Here is an 18,237-nt window from a genome sequence, read left to right on the forward strand (position 1 = left end):
ATTCCTGCAAAGTTCCCTGGATATTTGCAATATATATTGTGCTGCTACTGAGTATTTCTATACTGTTTAAATAATATCTTTTTATTATTTGTATCCACCCTTGTTTCTGCCTGGAGACTCCCCAATGCCATTAGAATTATGACAACACAGCAATTAAAAAAAAACGATGGCCACTGCAGAGGGGAGGTGAAGTAGAAAGTGAATACCTAACATAGTTTTCTGGGTTTTATTCAAGCATTTATTAAATTACATAATTTGAATGTTTTGACAATTTAAAAATGCATGTAGGATTCGAAATGAGGGTGCTTGGTATGATTAAGCTCTCAAGAACAGGGAAGTCCAAAAAAGCCTTCAAATATTTCCCTATTGTTACAGCCTCTATTGTCTAACTTCGTGAAGGGGTAGATAAAATTACCGTGAGAGTTCTCAGCCCCTGATCTCTTACTCAACCTACATATTTTACACTTGATCACCGAAATACTCATAATTATTTAATATCCATTCTGATCCACACTTGAATTGAAAATTTCCATCCCCCACATATTAAAATATACAGTGAGACTCATAGTCCAGTATTTTCCAATAAACAGTAAGAATATCTCAGCAATGTACAGCAAGTTCCCTAACCCAAAGCCAACTCTCTCTCTTGTCAAGGTCATACTAGCATGACTGAGACTGAAACCCCTGGGACCTGGGCTACAATCCACAGGGTCCCTATTACTCATCATTGTGTGATGGCCCAGGGGTAATGGAATGTTCACAAGTGTTTAGAATAAAATGGTTGGTACCTTTGGATAGTGTGAGCTTACAGACTCTTCTTTCTCTGAGTTCTTCTGTGTTGACTTTGGCTAGACTCAATAGGATCCACACCATGCCAGAGAGGCAAGGTTTTCTCCAGCAGTACACAGACAAAGGGAAAACTGAGCTTCACTATAGGGCTTAGCAAATACAGTTTTATTTAAAAGCCTGAGATTTGTATCAGCTATAGGATTGGCAATAAACATAGCCCTTGGTTTAAATGGCATTCACTTATACAATTCACAGTACTATACCACATGTATGTATAAACAAAGCAAAGCAAGTACAATGGGCATTCACAATAAAATCAATATCAGATCTATATATTAACCTATGTCTATCAATAAAGCCCTTACTTAACTAAGCACTCTAGTAGTATTATTCAGCATTTGAAACATTGGGGGCCCCTTCTGGAGAATGGAGAAAGCTGATGTAAGTTAGACTGGTGTAGATACTGTCTCACAAAACCACATTAACATATGAAGTACAGCAACCTGTACAATTTGAATCTTGGGTCATTAACTGATAATTCATCGTCATAATTATCTTTAAGGATGTGTCTCCCTCACTGGCAGTATTTTTACTATAGTATACAATGAATTGATGGTTATCCTCCTGCAGAGGTTCACAATTCTGTTGCCTTAGAGGTCAATTTATCAGACTGTGGCATCAGTTATATGAAAATGTTTCCAGCTTAGCAATGCAGGTTAGCCAATCTTTGAAAATAGTATTAAATATTATTTTACTAACAATTGTATAAAAATGTACTGATGAACAAAAATGTTTAGTGTTACATAATTTATGTAGGCCTAAAATGTAACAGTAGCCTTGAAGAAAAGAAAAAGATGCAGGGTGTGCAAATAGAGAGCTATGGGGCATATTCAATTGGCCGCGGTACTGTTAAAAGTAATGCATCCTGCGCATTGTTACTGTTATTACGGTAGTACTAACGCCGGCTTTTTGTTTGCAGCTCCCTGAACTGCGAGCTGAAAGCCGGGTTAAAACGACCATAATAACGGTAATAGTTTTAACCCCGCGGTTCTTCGGGGGGAATTGAATTCCCCATATGAATCTTATACAATCCCCCAAAAATTTATGTTGTGATACCAAGTACTGTAGAGTTTTGTTATTTTATTTACTGATCTTTACTTTTATCTAGCTGTGAGTGAATTTACTGAAAGGTGGCAGTAATGATATACTTACACTTTTTTTTACTAATTGAAATGCTTTTATGTCACTCATAGGTGAATATTTAAATTGCAGGCAAACATCTTCTACAATTTGATTATTTGCATGATTAGAATTAATTATACATTTACCCTACACCATTTGAGAATGCAAACTCTAGTACATTTTAATCAGTTAAACAGTAATGCAATTCTTAGATGTGCACTTCCTTGTTTAATGAATGCTTTTGTTACCCAATTTTATGTGTGGTAGAGAATTAAATCTGTAAGCTCCAATGGAGGTAATATGAGAGCACTACGTGATTGTCTTCTGATTAAAAAACAACAAATATTGTTTTGAATATTAGATCTTTATTGTACACAGTTCCCAGGACAATTAAACATACTTGCGTTGGAAAACATAATCATTGGAAAAGTTTTCCTTTTTCTGAAAAAAAGTATTTTGCGATTTTTAGTCATGTCACCACTGCATTAGAAACAATTTATTTTATTTTTTTTCCCAACAGCAAATTGTCTTTATAAACGAAAGACTTACAACGATGGAGACACGGTTATTGACAATTGCCTGATATGGTAAGTAGCCAATTCTGATACCAAGAATACAGCAGAAAGATATCTTTCAGTCAACTGTTCTGTTTATCATACAGAACAGCACCACTGTCAACAACACATACAGACAACATTATGGGATGGGACAGGGCATAAGCAGGTCCCTTAGATAGGTGTGATGTCGCTGTAGCCTCCTGGCCTCTTCAGAGCATGTGTGGCCTGGCGCAAATGCCCACTGCGTATGCATCACTCAGAAGAGGACTCTCGCTGTACTCTTTTAAGAGCAGTGAAGCATCATCAGGGCCTGCTGCTTGGGCTTGGGGTGCACTGCAGCATTGCCGGGCTTCCCTCACCTTTGGGCCTATTATTGGCCATACCCCAATGCATCCCCAATAGTTCCATCACTGGAGAGACATTAAGGTAAAGCTGAGCACTATGGGCCTGATTCATTAAGGATCTTAACTTAAGAAACTTCTTATTTAAGTCTCCTGGACAAAACCATGTTACAATGCAAGGGGTACAAATTAGTATTCTGTTTTGCACATAAGTTAAATACTGACTGTTTTTTCATGTAGCACACAAATACTTGATAGCTTATTTGTATACACTGAAATTTAAAGTTGATATTTGTGTGCTACATGAAAAAAACAGTCAGTATTTAAATAAGAAGTTTCTTAAGTTAAGTTCCTTAATGAATTAGGCCCTATGTGATTAACTAAAAAAATGATATTTCTCTCTGTCCTCATTTGCCCTGGAATACAGTTACATTATATGAACTTCCACCTTTTTTCTTTTTGAAACTCAGATTTTCTGTACAAAGCTAAGTACAGAACCAAAAAAATTGCAGTCCTATCAAGTCAGAACATCTCAATCACCAATGGATATGACAATTAAAATAGCAAAATGTAAATATATGGTAGTTTTATATTTTTCATGTCTCCTGCATGAAATGATACAGGAATTCTACTTGTCTGTTTTCATCCCACTTTTTAACCATACATTATACATTGAGCACTTTTCCCTGCCATTGTAAGCTGACACCAAAACATTCTAATTTATTTTCCACTTATAGTGAATGCATCAATGGAGAAATTAAAGACTGTTCCACCAGTGTCAATTGTATCGGTAAGATTATGTTGTGATTTTACTATATTGCTATTATTATGGAAACAATTTGTCATTAAGGGACTTAATAATATATTATAAATGTTTAGTTTTTTATATTTTATCATATGCCACATATTCCCGTATTCCCAATCAGAGTTCACATAGTACACTCCAACGTTCTATGCACCAAAATGTAATGTACAGTTGTGGCCACAAAGAGCTGAATCACTACTGAATGGATTGGAGACTTTGTTTGCTGCTAGCAATGTTATTTAACTTGCAGACGGCAAGTGAATAAAGTAAGGGAGGTGGGAGTGGCATAGGTTAAAAAGGGGTAGCAGACTAATGAGGAAGGAGAGGAGCGAGGTGAGCAGCTGAGGGATTGGAATAGGTGCTAGGCTTTTAAATAGGCACCACCCACAAACAATAGCAATTATTTGGCCTAAATAAAATAAATTGAAATATATATATATATATATATATATATATATATATACACCGACTGATACACAGTAGCAGCAGGGCAAATAATGTCACAGTAGCTCAAGTTACTGCATTCTCAGATTTTTCTGTATCAGATACAATTTGAATTATGTCCTAAAGATATGGTAGGAGCTTTAGTTATCAGTAATATAGTGGGGAGGAAATATTTAAAATGTCCCTTTTGGGCTATAGTGGCACTAGCACTTTTACCATATATAACATTGTCAGCAAAAAGAGAGAAAAAAGTATTTTTTGAAGCAAACTTGAGAGGCATGACAAAAATGGAATTACTAGAGCAGACCATTCAACTTGTTACCTTGTTGATTACATGTAATTGTTCGTACTGAGTACCCTTGGTCAGTCACATATCGATTTAATTGTGTTTTCTGAATTTAAAACAGATAAGAAATCGCCTCATGTGAAAGAAAATGACATTACCTATAAAGATGAAGAAGTCATTGAAAGCAGCAATCGAAAGGCTGTAGACATTGTAAAGCATTCCCTAAACATGCGCGACAACCTGATAAAAGTCCCTGAAGGACAATCAAATGTTATCAGTAGGTTTTAAATCCATCTTCATGATAATTGTTACAGTAGATCAAGCACTCACATGTCTTAATGTAATACAGGCTTTGTGTATGTCTAGTAATGCTCTGTTATACTATATGGTAGAGTACAAATGTAACTGTGAGTGATATCTTGGTTTCAGATATTATGCCTTTTGTGTTGTAAATTTTAGATATAGCTTTTTAGGTATGGCCACTGTTTAGCTATTGTCATCATTTTTCTATGCAACAATCTTAAATAGCAACAAAAAAACCAAATTCCTTGCTATGTGTGACAAACATGCTGCCAATACAGTTAAACTAAAAATCTAACTGATTGGTATGGTTACAAGTATTTACCTTTACTTATTTGTTGCACGTTTGCACTTTAAGCAGGGTCAGATTAAGGGTCACATAGCCTATTAATGGCCTATTGCGTGCAACAACACGTCACCGGAGGGTGTGTGGCTAACATCATAGAGTGCATGGGTAGCACCTCTCTCCAATCATCTCCCTCACCTATTACATTACACAAAGCACGCACCACTAGCTGGATAGGGGTGGCTTTTGCACCATCCAGGAACAGGTGATATAAGTAAGTGCTGTTATATACACACAATTATCAATGTGATACAAATATTCAAACACATGGAAGAAAATCAAGATATACCTGCTTTTTTGCATGTTCATAAACTACCTTTAGTGTAGTTAAGTGTTTCTGCTGGAAGATTACTCAGTACATGAATTCAGGACGTGTGACCATGACACTCTATTTCAGAAGATGGATTGAAAGACATGTTAAAAAGACATCTGTTGTGAATGATAATTTCGCTAATTTATTAAGAAACATGTTCACTGGAATTATGATGGCATCAACTTTTTAACAGTATTAATTGAGCAGCTTACTATAGATAAATAAGAGTTATTGTTACCTAGCCATTTTTTGCCTATCCATAGTGGCCATCAGTGACATATATTTTCTGTCCTCTTTACACTTGGCATAACCTAATCTACAGATGCGACAGTACCTTTTGTATTTAAACAATGCCAAACCATATGTTCAGTGCTTATTCCTTTAATTGATGTAGTGGTTTGTAGATTATTGTAGAACAAGATCAATTTGTCCTGAAAACTTACTGTTAATTTCAAATTTTATATTGTACCTACATAAGTATAAAAATAATTTTTCCATGCTTCAGAATATGTTATGGTAAAGTCCTTGGAGATATAATTTGATATTACATGAACCTGCCATATAGAGGTTGTGGTGCTTTAAGAATTGCTCATTAACATGCTGTGTCCATATAACAGTTTGGGGCCTATTAGTGCTGTGGAAGACTTAAAGTTGCCTCATATATTCATCACATCCAGCTAAATTATTTGGGAAATTATACACTTACTTAATTGTATCATTTCTGTTCATCTTAAACAGAAGTTCAAATCAATAGCAGCTTCCAAGCAGGCGGTATTGTGAGTGCTCAAGGTGGCGTAAATGTGGATGGCGCTGTTGCGAAGACGATTGTGACAGAAGTTGGGAATTCACATGAAGAGAAGCAAGGCGCTGCAGGTCAGTAATAACTATTTATAATAACCTTGTTAATGTCAGCTTGTTTTTGGTAGGGCTTAATAATTTGACAATTCCTCAATAAATGTCAGGTAATATTTACAGAACATAATCAAAAAGTGAATGAGTTTGTAAACTCACGAGTTTAAACGCCTAAATTTATGATTTCATGAGTTTGCAAACATATTTGAAATACGATCATCAACTATTAACCTTTTTGTAGGTTGACCTTTGAAGGTTGACCTTCAGGGTCTAAAATGTAGCAAAATATTTATGTTGCTGAGAACACTTTAATGAATTCAGTGACAATAAGATTAAATCAATATTTTATAATCAAAACTATGAATAAAAAATAAAAAAAAAATGGCCCTGTCATTTTCATAATTTAAATTTTTCAAGATGCATAGAATTATGATTTAAACTTTGTATAGAGACTTCTTGCTGTTTTCAGTTCAGAAATGAGTCTGCCAACATTGCAGCATTTAAAATGCTTTGGCAATTTTAAACAATTGAATTGGATTATTCTGTTTACTATGTGGGATAAATAGCATTGATTCTTATCAGTTACTGCCTTAATGAAAAATTGTAATTGCAAAATTGATTTTTTACAGCACACATTTAGTTGGTTAGGTATTCCATATATCAATCATCTAATACAGGATAGATATCTCTGATATTTTTCTTTATAATAGACCAAAATATTCTATTTAAGCAAACACTAACGGGTATATTTACTAAACTGCGTGTTTGAAAAAGTGAAGATGTTACCTATAGCAACCAATCAGATTCTAGCTGTCATTTTGTAGAATGTACTAAATAAATGATAACTAGAAGCTGGTTGCTATAGGCAACATCTCCACTTTTTCAAACCCGCAGTTTAGTAAATATATCCCTAAGACTTGGCAGATGAGTGACCAGAGAATGTACAGTGACTCAATAAAATTTCATAACATCACTGTACTTAACATTTCTGTCTAGCCACCATCAAGAGAATGCTATTAGTCGATGTGAAATAGATTGTAGGAATGATTGCATACTCAGAATTACAATTTACCTTTATTTTTTTTTAAAATAATGCACAATTTACTAGTAATAAGGTATGCGTTTTGCTTTCTTGAAAGATATCATGTTGATATTTAATATGATGTAAGGCGTGAAATTGGAAAATTGGAATTCAGTAACAATAAAGAGAGGAAGGTAATGCCATTCAGAATATTGAATAGTATTTACATTATAAAGACTCTTTAATATCACGTCATTAAACATAATGACCAAGAATCACAATATTTGATATTAAATTATGAAAAGAGATTATGTGATATATGCAATGAATAACATTATAGCACAAAATTTCATGTGGTAAAATAATTGTTCAACTCACCAAAATCTTCACAGGTAAAATACATCGCGGTTTTCATCAAAATCTCTTATAAAAATAGTTGTTTTAATGTGTGAAGAGCTGGGTTTCCCAGAACAACACAGAACTAATCTTGCATTCAACTTTACTCATATATATTTGGCTTTGATCTGCTTTAATTCTGGATTTCTCAGTAGTCATGATTGGGTCCTGTCTCTGCCAGACATGCATAGAAGAACACCAAATCCATGATGGGTCGGCTTACTTGGTTATGAGCATTCCTGACATAGATCTGGCTGCTCAGCCAGTGTATGGACAGCTTTACTCCCCGTTTCACAGAGAGGCCCACCTGTCCTGTTGCTTTCCCCCTACAATTTGATATCTGATCATGTCTTAGGATGCCACTAAAGACTACAATTTCACCAGTCACTTAGGTCATTTAAGACCTAGTTGGCCACAAATTGCAGCATATACAGGTTAAGTTGCTAATCTCAATCAATATCAGAACAGGATTGGACAGACGTTGACCAGGATGGCTGTTAAATTTAGTCGAGTGATGGTTGCATGTGACTGTGTGCCAATCTACGCCAACTGTGCTGTCTATGACCCTTCCATAGTGCCTGAGCGCAGAATTGGAGGTACATTTGAGTATGGCAGGAATTGAGAGGTGGATATTAAAATAAATGGAGGAAACAGTCTTCTTAAGGAGATACATTGAAAGAAAATAAGGGTATAAATAAATTAGAGACACAATCATAGTTTATTCATATCTCCATTATTTTCTAAGGAACCAAGGTGAATTTATATATCCTATAACAATATTGAGCTGTGTCCGTGGCGCTCCACTAAGTTATGCCGCCCTGCTTGTATCAGGAAAAGTTCACCACAACTTTACAATAGCATAAACATATATAGATTGATACATACATTAGGCGCTGTCTTCACACACACTGGGAAGAAGGATGTATATTTCATACAGGATCAATATCCAAAGTTCAATAATCTGGAGTATGAAACATAATACACAGAAAAAACTGATGGTGAAGTATGTTAGCAAAAGTGTGATCTTGATGAATCTAATCACTCCTGTATAAATATATGCCCGTGCCAGATATTGATGGTACACACAACACCCGTGTTTCCACTCTGTGGAAGTCCCCTATAGGCTATACGCTTACTCAATGGTAGAAATAATCAAGCCCTCAGAGGATGTAGCGATGTTTCACTTGGTCCAAATATTTCTCATTGGTGATTTTCACCTGGACCTGAAATCGGGGTATCTGTTTGTTTAGCTACCAAGTCACGTGATTTGCTCCTCGGTTCCCTGGTTCCACTGAGCCCAGTATCTATATCTGGCAAGGGCATATATTTATACAGGAGTGATATATTTATACTTTGGATATTGATCCTGTATGAAATATACATCCTTCTTCCCAGTGTGTGTGAAGACAGCGCCTAATGTATGTATCGATCTATATATGAATTTATATATCCTCATTACATCCTGTCTATTATGTCATGAGCTGTTGTTTAGCAAAATCCAGAGTTTAGCTCAACAGCGCTTTATGTTTGCTTGTGACCTACAAAATGCGCTGCCGTGTTACATTGTTTGAAAAACTCATATTTTAATTTTATTTCATACAAGTACCTAAATTCTTGTTAATGACATTTAAATTGAAATAACATAGTTCTAGCTAGCAGTGTTGTAATTCAAATGAAATATATGAATCAATACAAATTTGAACGGAGTGTCTTCTTTTTTTTTACTTCGGTCTTGCAGCTAATCATCATCATCATCTATTTATTTATATAGCGCCACTAATTCCGCAGAGCTGTACAGAGAACTCATTCACATCAGTCCCTGCCCCATTGGAGCTTACAGTCTAAATTTCCTAACACACACAGACACAGACAGACATGTGTCCTTACAAATTGTGTCATCACTTTTTAAACTTATTCCCAATTTCGATCAGACCCTGAGCGAAAAAAAAAAAGTAAGAATCCTTGCTTTAGATTTTAAATTAAATTATACTAGTCCACTTATGTATGTCTTGCTCCACGTACTTGAACTTTTTGATGGATACACTGACTATCATGGCATGGCTATGGGTTCAATATTTGTTTTATTCGGATATACCTGACTATTAGATCACCTGTGTATAAGATTTGTTGCGGTAATAAAGCACATTGTCATTATAGCTCATTTAAACTTCAAAAACTAAAGTTATTCTAACATCTAAATGATGTCTTTCCACTGTAAAATGAATTTCATTGTAATGTTCATATTGCCTTCTATATATTCCTGCTTTGCTCTAACGGGTAATTTTGTGTTTGGAGGTAAATTTGGCCAAAAACATGATAGCAAAGAAAAGGTGGATATTAAAATAAAGGGAGGAAACCATGAATCATATGAAGAAGATAACTGAAAAGAAAATAGAGTTATGTAGAACTGTTTACCATCCTATTGGATGTAACTGTGCTGAATTAATCCATCCTCATTTTAGGCCTGTCTGTTATATCTCGGTACAAGGCTAGGTTATCCATTTTGTTCCAACCTATTTTAATAGGAGACACTAATTAATTAAGCTTACAGTAATACAAAAACTTAACTCCACTTACTGTACTTCTAAAACCATACTGAATTATAAAATCCTCCGTAAACAGAATTATATTGTAATATTCATATTGCCTTCTATATATTCCTGCTGTGCTCTAATGGGTCTTTTTGTGTTTGTAGGTACATTTGGTCATGAAGGCGGTAACAAAGAGAAGGACTGGAAGGTGGAAATTAAAATAAAGGAAAACACCTCAAAAGGAAATAAGGGTATGTAGATCGGTTTATAGATGTTAGGCGATACCCAAATAAAACCCCTTTAGAACTTAATGCTAAATAGGGCATTATTTTTTAAAATAAAAATATGCCTAAAATGTGACATGGATCTTTTCCTGGATCCACGTCATAAAAAACATGCAGATAGGCGAGACCAATATAATGGGTAAGAGTAACGTAGGGATAAAATTTCCCATTTAATGAATTTTGATTTATATCTAAAAGTAGACCATGAAAAATCATCAATTGAACACATGGAGTATATTTACTAAACTGCAGGTTTGAAAAAGTGGAGATGTTGCCTATGGCAACCAATCAGATTCTAGCTGTCATTTATTTAGTACATTCTACAAAATGACAACTAGAATCTGAGGTTGCTATAGGCAACATCTCCACTTTTTCAAACCCACAATTTAGTAAATATACCCCATAGACTTGGACAATGGCATTGTACACACTTATGGTCCAGTATTCACAATAGAGCCAATGATCATCCCTCAAACTGCTCACTTATTGCATCAAGATAACGAGCCGCGGGTGACAGGAGGAGTTAAGTATAAGTAGATGTATTAAATGCCCATTTAGCTGTACGCATTGTAATTCTAACCAACATTAAGCACAAGTATGTCAGTACTGAAATGTAGGTTATAATAGGCATTTGAAGCTATGACTTTCATTGTGACAATATATGATTATAAAAGTGTTTGAGTTATGCAGCCACATCCTGTGCTATAAATAAATGAAGTTAAATAAGTTATTTTAATAACAAGTGATCCTGAAGCTAGATTTAAATAGTGTTGGGAAAAGTGAAAAGTGCAGTCTAAATATTCAGTAAATATGGATTGGCATTTTGCGAATTATTGTGCACTTTTCGCTGGTGGAATTTGCCCTAAAGTATTCACGGTTCTACTCCAACCACATCACACGTATCAATAGGTGCCTATAACATATAGCCTATAAATTAATAATTTACATTTTTTGTGTTTTGTCTCCTATAACAAAATCACAGTCATTTTTATTGATTAGCCTTGTATTGCATGCGTTGATTTTGTCATCTAAGTCGCATTTTTATTTCCGATGTCCCACATTATTTACATGTTGTTTTTTGTTATTAGAGCAAACACCATTCGAGGGGAAGTCTTGCACGTTCAACAAAGAATCTGTGTCTGACCGACAAACCATTGAATTAGAATCTGTTACCTGGTATGTTGATCTGCCTTCATTTATTCGACATTCCTAAGGCTGTGCTACACAGGGTAGGGAGGGTGAATTGCTCTATTGTTACGTACTTGTAAGCTGATAAGTAATAATTAGCACTAAATACTGACACAGAACATGATATGGGATATGCTGAATATCCACACCTGCTCTCAGATATTTTCAAACTTCTCAGTTTAATAAAAAAGTTATATCATTTGGGATTGTGTTATATAAAAAGAGAAATTGTAATTTTGGTCACATGACTTTTCATAATGCGATAGGGAAGGAACACAGCATTAGTACAGTAACGCTGTTGGAGGCTTCTCATGAAGGACATCTTAGAGATCTGGTCTGCAGCAGTTGAGACAGAAGTAAGAGTAGGAGAAAGTAGTTAGGAGTTACTCAGCTATTAAATGTTTTAAAAAAAAGTAAACTGGCTCTGGTAATTGATTCTTCTTAGCCTCTGAATATTGCTGCTCACTGTGCTTGGAGCACCGTAGAGATGACCAACAAAATGGCTGCCCTTGCCATTATTTTATTGCTTTTGTTACCTCAGCCTCTAAAACATTTTTTGACTCCTGAATATTATGCCAAATAGGGAAATAGGGAGCAATGGAGGTAGTCAAAATGTAATTTCAGAATCAGAATTCACACCTAATGGATTTTATCTTGTTATTGGCTAATAAAGAACAGGTATAGTGAGACTTATATGTTGGTTTTTTTGCATTTCAGTATCTGCAATGATGGTGCACTAACCTGTGTGAAAAATGAGGGCACCCCAGGTAATTTCATTAATTGTTCTAAGACCTGTTTTGTTATTATTATTATTAGGAGTTGTTAAAGATAAGCATTGGAGTACATTTAAAGTCTTCCTGTTGCCTGAACACAAAGGTGGTCATTTGCGAAGTGCAAAAGCGTGCTGCTCAGTGCCAAAGTCACTGTGCACCTCGATTGGCGTAAGTGGCATTTTCAGAGGAGCAGAATTTTGCACCGACAGAGGGGAGGAGTTGTGTGGATTGAAGACACTCCTAGCACAGAACAGAGGACGCCTACTGGTACACCTCAATTTTCAGAGCAGTGCAGAAATTCCAAGGAGCGCTCCCTGGAGTTTAAACCAAGGGATATTTTAGGAGGAAAACTGAAAACATTATTTTGATGAAAGAGGTGGCATGAAACTGGTAGGAGGTTGGAATTTCATATGACCTTTACACCGTTGCACAGTGCGCCTGTGATAATTTGTCCCCTCCACACAAGGCATCCTTGTATTTTGCAGTAATGGTTCCTGAGAGTAGGTCCTTGACATGTGATGCGAGGAACATCTAGGCACACTAGCGCAAAGCTAAGGCATTTTGTAATGTGCATCAGGTGAGCTTTGTGGCTTTGCTCAATAATTTTGCTCATACAGGATTCTTTGGCTCCAACAAAATGGCTCCATTGCTTCCTTTTTTCTTTAAACATTTTATTTTGGCATTTTACAAAATTTTCCAGTATAAAGACAATATCATAATACACAGTCAAAAGTAGGTGAGGTAAAAAACATGGAAAGAGTGAAAGAGGAAAAAAGAGGGGAGCAAAGAGAAAAGATGGTTGGGATGGGGGTTAGTTAGGATTTCCAAAGGGTGGGGGGGAAGGGTTGCTTGGTCGAGCTCTGCGCAAGGCTCTGATGCTTCTCTGTATCCTACAGCTGTGTTTTTTTGGACCATTTTCTGTATTAGCTATTAATTTACAGTGGGGAGAATAAAGAAAAAGAAAACTAGAAAACATACAAAAGATAAAAACTATTTCAAGCAGTCTAATTAATAATTGTTGATATAATGCAGAACTTGTGCATAAATTAGTTAGCTTTATCATTGTTTTTTTATTAACAAATTATGTTATGATGCAAATGGGTATAGTACATCTAAAGTAGTGTGTATTAATGGTAACATTCTTTGGATATAATGTTCCTTGTGTCCTATATTTCAGGTATCTGCTCAGTGACTGGTTACCAGATGATTCGCACTTTTGATGGCACATTGTATGAAACTCCGGGAAAGTGCAGTTACATATTGGCCAAAACCCCAGCATTCACCATGACCTTGAACAATAAGCTCTGTAATGAGCTGGGTAAAGTTGACCAGGTAGGTATTTCAGCTTCTTGGCGCAAAAGGCATGGCATGAAAATGTTTTTTAATGAACAGAATGTAAAGTGACTTTGTTACTCTGTTTTAGGATCCAGAAGCAGTTTGCATTGAATCTGTGGACATCTACATTCCATCAAAAGCCAGCATTAAACTACTGTCAGATGGAACCATTCTATCAGCAGGAGAGAACACTTCCCTTCCTTATTCCATTCTAGGTATATGTTCAACCTAAATGTTATATAAACACAATATTTCACCAACAGGAATAGTCAGTGATTCACCTAGTAAAAAATATGTTAAGATGTTAACATATTAACATCTCTCTCCCCTGCGTCTCTCTGTCTGTCCACCCCTCCCCTTAGATTGTACGCTCCTCTGAGCAGGGCCATCTCTCCTCCTGTTTCCACCACCTCTAACTCTGCTCTCCAGCTACCTAGCCCTCCTCCTCGAGGCTCCACTCCACGTCCACTCTCACTCCCTCCTACCGCCTGGGGGTCTCCCTGTCTTCCGCGCCCTCCTTCTTGGGCCCCGTCATTTGCGGATCCTACCTCCCCCTTTCCCGCCCTCTCTAGCTGTGCATTGAGATTACTGAATTGCTGTACTTACTGTTTACTGTACTGTGCTGTCTCCCATTGTAGTGTAATTTGTTTGTCTCTGTACGGCGCTGCGGACGCCTTGTGGTGCCTTATAAATAAAAATTAATAATAATAATAATAATAAAAAAAGATGGATGTTCACTCATACTAAAGATTTAATATCAAATCCCCCTCCTCTATCAGGATGGCAGGGACCCCAAGTTCACTCCACTGCTGTGCTTGATTGTTGACTTAAAGCATTGATTGGATGGATGGCTGCTATATACATTTATGCATGAATCTAGATCAACTAATTGCACATTCAGCCATGTCCATTCTCAATGGTTTATGATTAACATTTACATTGTAAATCTATTAAAGATCCAATGTTAGGAAAAATTGTCTGCTGCCCTAGGGCAATGTCATATCAAAGGGGTTCCTGCTGTATCTTTTATTCCTGGAAAAAGTTGCGTGTTCTTATAAATATGTCTTCCTAATTAATAGGTTTTGTGCATATAGTATCACACAAGCAGATTTCCTCTACAGATAGCTTTTAAGCAGCTTTTAGGGCAAGAAGGAAAACAACTGAAGCAAGCAAGTGCCAATAAAAGTCTATTTATTTGGTCTGCACCTGTTCCATGAGCAATTGAACTTCTCAGATTTTATGCATACCCTTTCAAGTAGTGTTTTTCTAACTGACCTTTATCAAGTGAGTCTGAAAATCCAGCAATTTGTACTTTCACAACGTACTTCCTCTCTTAGCTCTGAGTCATTCACTGTAACAAAACTTGGCAAGGAAGTCAGCAGAGCTGTTTGAATACAGATGCTCTTGAGATAATAACAAATCTGTTTTTAACCATCGATTATGAGTGTAGATCACCTTTAATCTAAACTTTATTTATATTGCTTTTATAGAAACTATTACAGTCTTAAGAAGCTCCTCCACCTTTCTTGATGTGGTCAGCCCTCTGTTTAACCTGCAGTATGACTCTGTAGGCAACAGGCTGTACGTTATCCTTGATCCCAGCTACAAAGGACAGACTAGTGGCTTGTGTGGCACTTACAATGACAATCGTAATGATGATTACAGGTAAGATTCAGACCATTGCCTCTATGTGTACTGAGATACTCTATTTATCACTAAAAAGAAACAACGATTACTAATTGGAAGATACCTTGTTCAAAAGTCTCAGCACCAACTACATTTCCAGCTGAAATATTTAAATCAAACATTACTTAGGATGTAACAGAGCATAAATGTTCGATTCTGACAATCAAGTTCAATTTACAATATTTTAATCTCTACCCAAGTAAAGAATAAGACATGGACAAGCCCAGAGTAACAGGTAAGGGCATGTGCGGTTGAAGATATATTCTTCTCTCACTATCTATCCATCGCTCCGGTATTGGACATATGCGGAGAATAGGCTATACAAGTAAGGGATTTCTTATCCAAAAATCTATTACACAGAAGGTTTTGGAGACCAGAAAGGAGATTAAGTAAACTGTTGCTGCTATTCAGTGATATCATCAAATACAGATCACCAAATCTTCTTCCGACAGTAACTGTGAGTTGCACTGCTAAGCAATTTAATGAGAAGATGAATGCCAGGGAAAGTATAGAGAACACAGGGGTAATGTCAATGCCCCATGTCTCAGCATTGACACTAGTTCTCCTACTGAAATAGTAACCTGTAGCCTTACGAATATCATTTTAGACCCAAATCTCTCTCTCTTTCATGACAATGGACAACAGGTCCACTGCATAATTTTTACATACCTCTCTTTTTGTTTTATTCATTTGTATAAATAAGAATCTTTTCATCAATTGCAGGAGCTCAAGTGATATCACTGAAACCGTATCTAGGTTATTTAGCAAATCTTGGAGGGTAACATCGCATTCATGCTCAGAACAAGAGAAGGGCTCAGAAAACGGAGGTAATTATTAGCTTGCCTAAACTGAGCCTCTGGGGGTTGGGAATATAGTCAGGGAGTTTTAAATTATGTTGTTATATTAGGCCTATACTTTTACCATAAAGCATTTTGAACAATTGATACACAGCTAGAAGGAGACTCAGGAAACCATAAATTCAAGTAACCCACGGTGTCAGAGTATGCATCATTCACAATAGCTCGGATGCAGAAGAATGTACATACAGTAGATGGTGGTAGTCCATATTTGCCTACTTTCGGCAAGTTTAGTCCGGGAGAGGGGTGTGACTAGAGGGCGGGAGGGGGTGGGTAGCGACCAAAGGCGTCATTTTGGCCCTGCCCCCGTGACGGAAATACCGTTTTGTTGCGGGAGGTGGGGCCAAAATGACGCGATTCACCGCGAATCGCATCATTTAGGCTAGGCAGTTGCGGGATGCGTGAGACTTGCCTGCTCTCCCATGAGTCTGTGATACCGACCCGAATTTCGGGAGTCTCCCGGACATTCCGGGAGAGTTGGCAAGAATGTGGTAGCCTACACACAGAGGCAGAAGAGATTTTTACGGGCCGAGCCAGTATTAAATAAATTCAGCCCATCAGTTTATCAGGAACTAGTGAATCGGCTGCCCCTCCCTCAGCGTGTGGGTGTATTTTACTTATCAATACTACCATCTATACCAGGGATAGTCAAACCTGTCCTCAAGGGCCATATCCAGTTCATGTTTTTAGGATTTCTGTCTGTAGAAACAGGTGGGATAATTACTGACCCAGCCAAATAGATTAACTCAGCTGTGCATGATTAAAGAAATCCTAAAAACATGAACTGGATATGGCCCTTGAGGACAGGTTTGACTATCCCTGATCTATACCAACTCTTAAAATTGTTGAATATTAAGCAAACAAATGGATTTGATCCAGAAATAACAAATATGTCTCCACAAAATAATGTGTGATTCATTGTATTGGAAAAAAAAATGTTATATGTAATTTCTTATGCAGTAATGACATACAATAAATACCCTCTTGCTTTCCTCTCATTCCTTTGTTATGTTGCTATGAATTAGACCATTTTTCTTCATTGTCTGACAGATAAAAAAGTTGAAGCTGTTTTAATATGTGCTGATGCCCTGGAAAGCTCCATCTTCGATGACTGCGCTCGTCTGATTGACACCCACTCCTTTAAGACCTCTTGCGCCAACACTGTCTATTATGATAATACCTTTGGTCTTTGCTCAGCCCTGGCAGACTACGCCTATCGCTGTGCTCATCACGGAATTATTGTCCCAGTCAGCTCTTCTTTCGTAGATTGCAGTAAGTGTTTTTTTTAATTGCTATTCACATTTTTTGTAATTCCCGCTCATACTGTGAATGATAGGGAGAAACAAAAAGGCATACATTAAGCCCACAAAATTCCATAATTGAAGAACTTAGAATTCTCACAAAGAGGAAATACGTCTAAGTATAGATATTTTTACTCTGTATGTATCTATTAAGCACAGTATTAGAATGTGAAGGGCAAAAACATAGCTAATATCAAGACAGACATGAATTATGCGATATGAGAGTAGATAATAGGACAAAAAGTAAAGGATTTTAATACTACTTAAAGGCAATGAACTAAACAGTCTAGTAGAATAGAGAAAAATAGTGAGCATGCATGCTGGGAGTTGATAAAGATGTAAAGATCCCTCGTTTTAGTAATTTGAGAATAGTGTTTATAAAAGTATTGATTTATCATCTATTAATTAAGGATGGAGTGATTTTTAGGATTCAGGTAGCCTTTGTGGCAAAGAGTGTAGATATTAATAGATAACCTTTGGAAGTAATCTACATAGTCTTAATATCACAGACTCAATGTGTAAACATCAGCTCTGGCATTTAGATTTAGCTGACTGATGCCTGAATGCTAAATTTTTATCATCATCATCATCATTTCTTTATATAGCGCCACTAATTCCACAGCGCTGTACAGAGAACTCACTCACATCAG

At 36.5% G+C, this 18,237-nt stretch overlaps 1 protein-coding gene across 1 annotated transcript in view; it reads left to right on the plus strand.

Annotated features, from left to right (window-relative positions):
• Positions 1 to 18,237, plus strand: part of LOC142107511 (otogelin-like protein) — a 93,479-nt gene that overhangs the window by 48,233 nt on the left and 27,009 nt on the right. Inside the window, exons 2-13 of the mRNA XM_075190975.1 lie at positions 2,492 to 2,558; positions 3,607 to 3,659; positions 4,526 to 4,681; positions 6,102 to 6,236; positions 10,328 to 10,414; positions 11,536 to 11,623; positions 12,353 to 12,402; positions 13,586 to 13,740; positions 13,832 to 13,958; positions 15,234 to 15,408; positions 16,153 to 16,256; positions 17,337 to 17,558. Of these exons, the coding sequence (XP_075047076.1) occupies positions 2,492 to 2,558; positions 3,607 to 3,659; positions 4,526 to 4,681; positions 6,102 to 6,236; positions 10,328 to 10,414; positions 11,536 to 11,623; positions 12,353 to 12,402; positions 13,586 to 13,740; positions 13,832 to 13,958; positions 15,234 to 15,408; positions 16,153 to 16,256; positions 17,337 to 17,558 (1,419 nt within the window). The remainder of the gene's footprint in view (positions 1 to 2,491; positions 2,559 to 3,606; positions 3,660 to 4,525; positions 4,682 to 6,101; positions 6,237 to 10,327; positions 10,415 to 11,535; positions 11,624 to 12,352; positions 12,403 to 13,585; positions 13,741 to 13,831; positions 13,959 to 15,233; positions 15,409 to 16,152; positions 16,257 to 17,336; positions 17,559 to 18,237) is intronic.

Source organism: Mixophyes fleayi, chromosome 11, assembly GCF_038048845.1.
Source record: "Mixophyes fleayi isolate aMixFle1 chromosome 11, aMixFle1.hap1, whole genome shotgun sequence".
In the NCBI taxonomy this organism is placed as follows: domain Eukaryota; kingdom Metazoa; phylum Chordata; class Amphibia; order Anura; family Limnodynastidae; genus Mixophyes; species Mixophyes fleayi.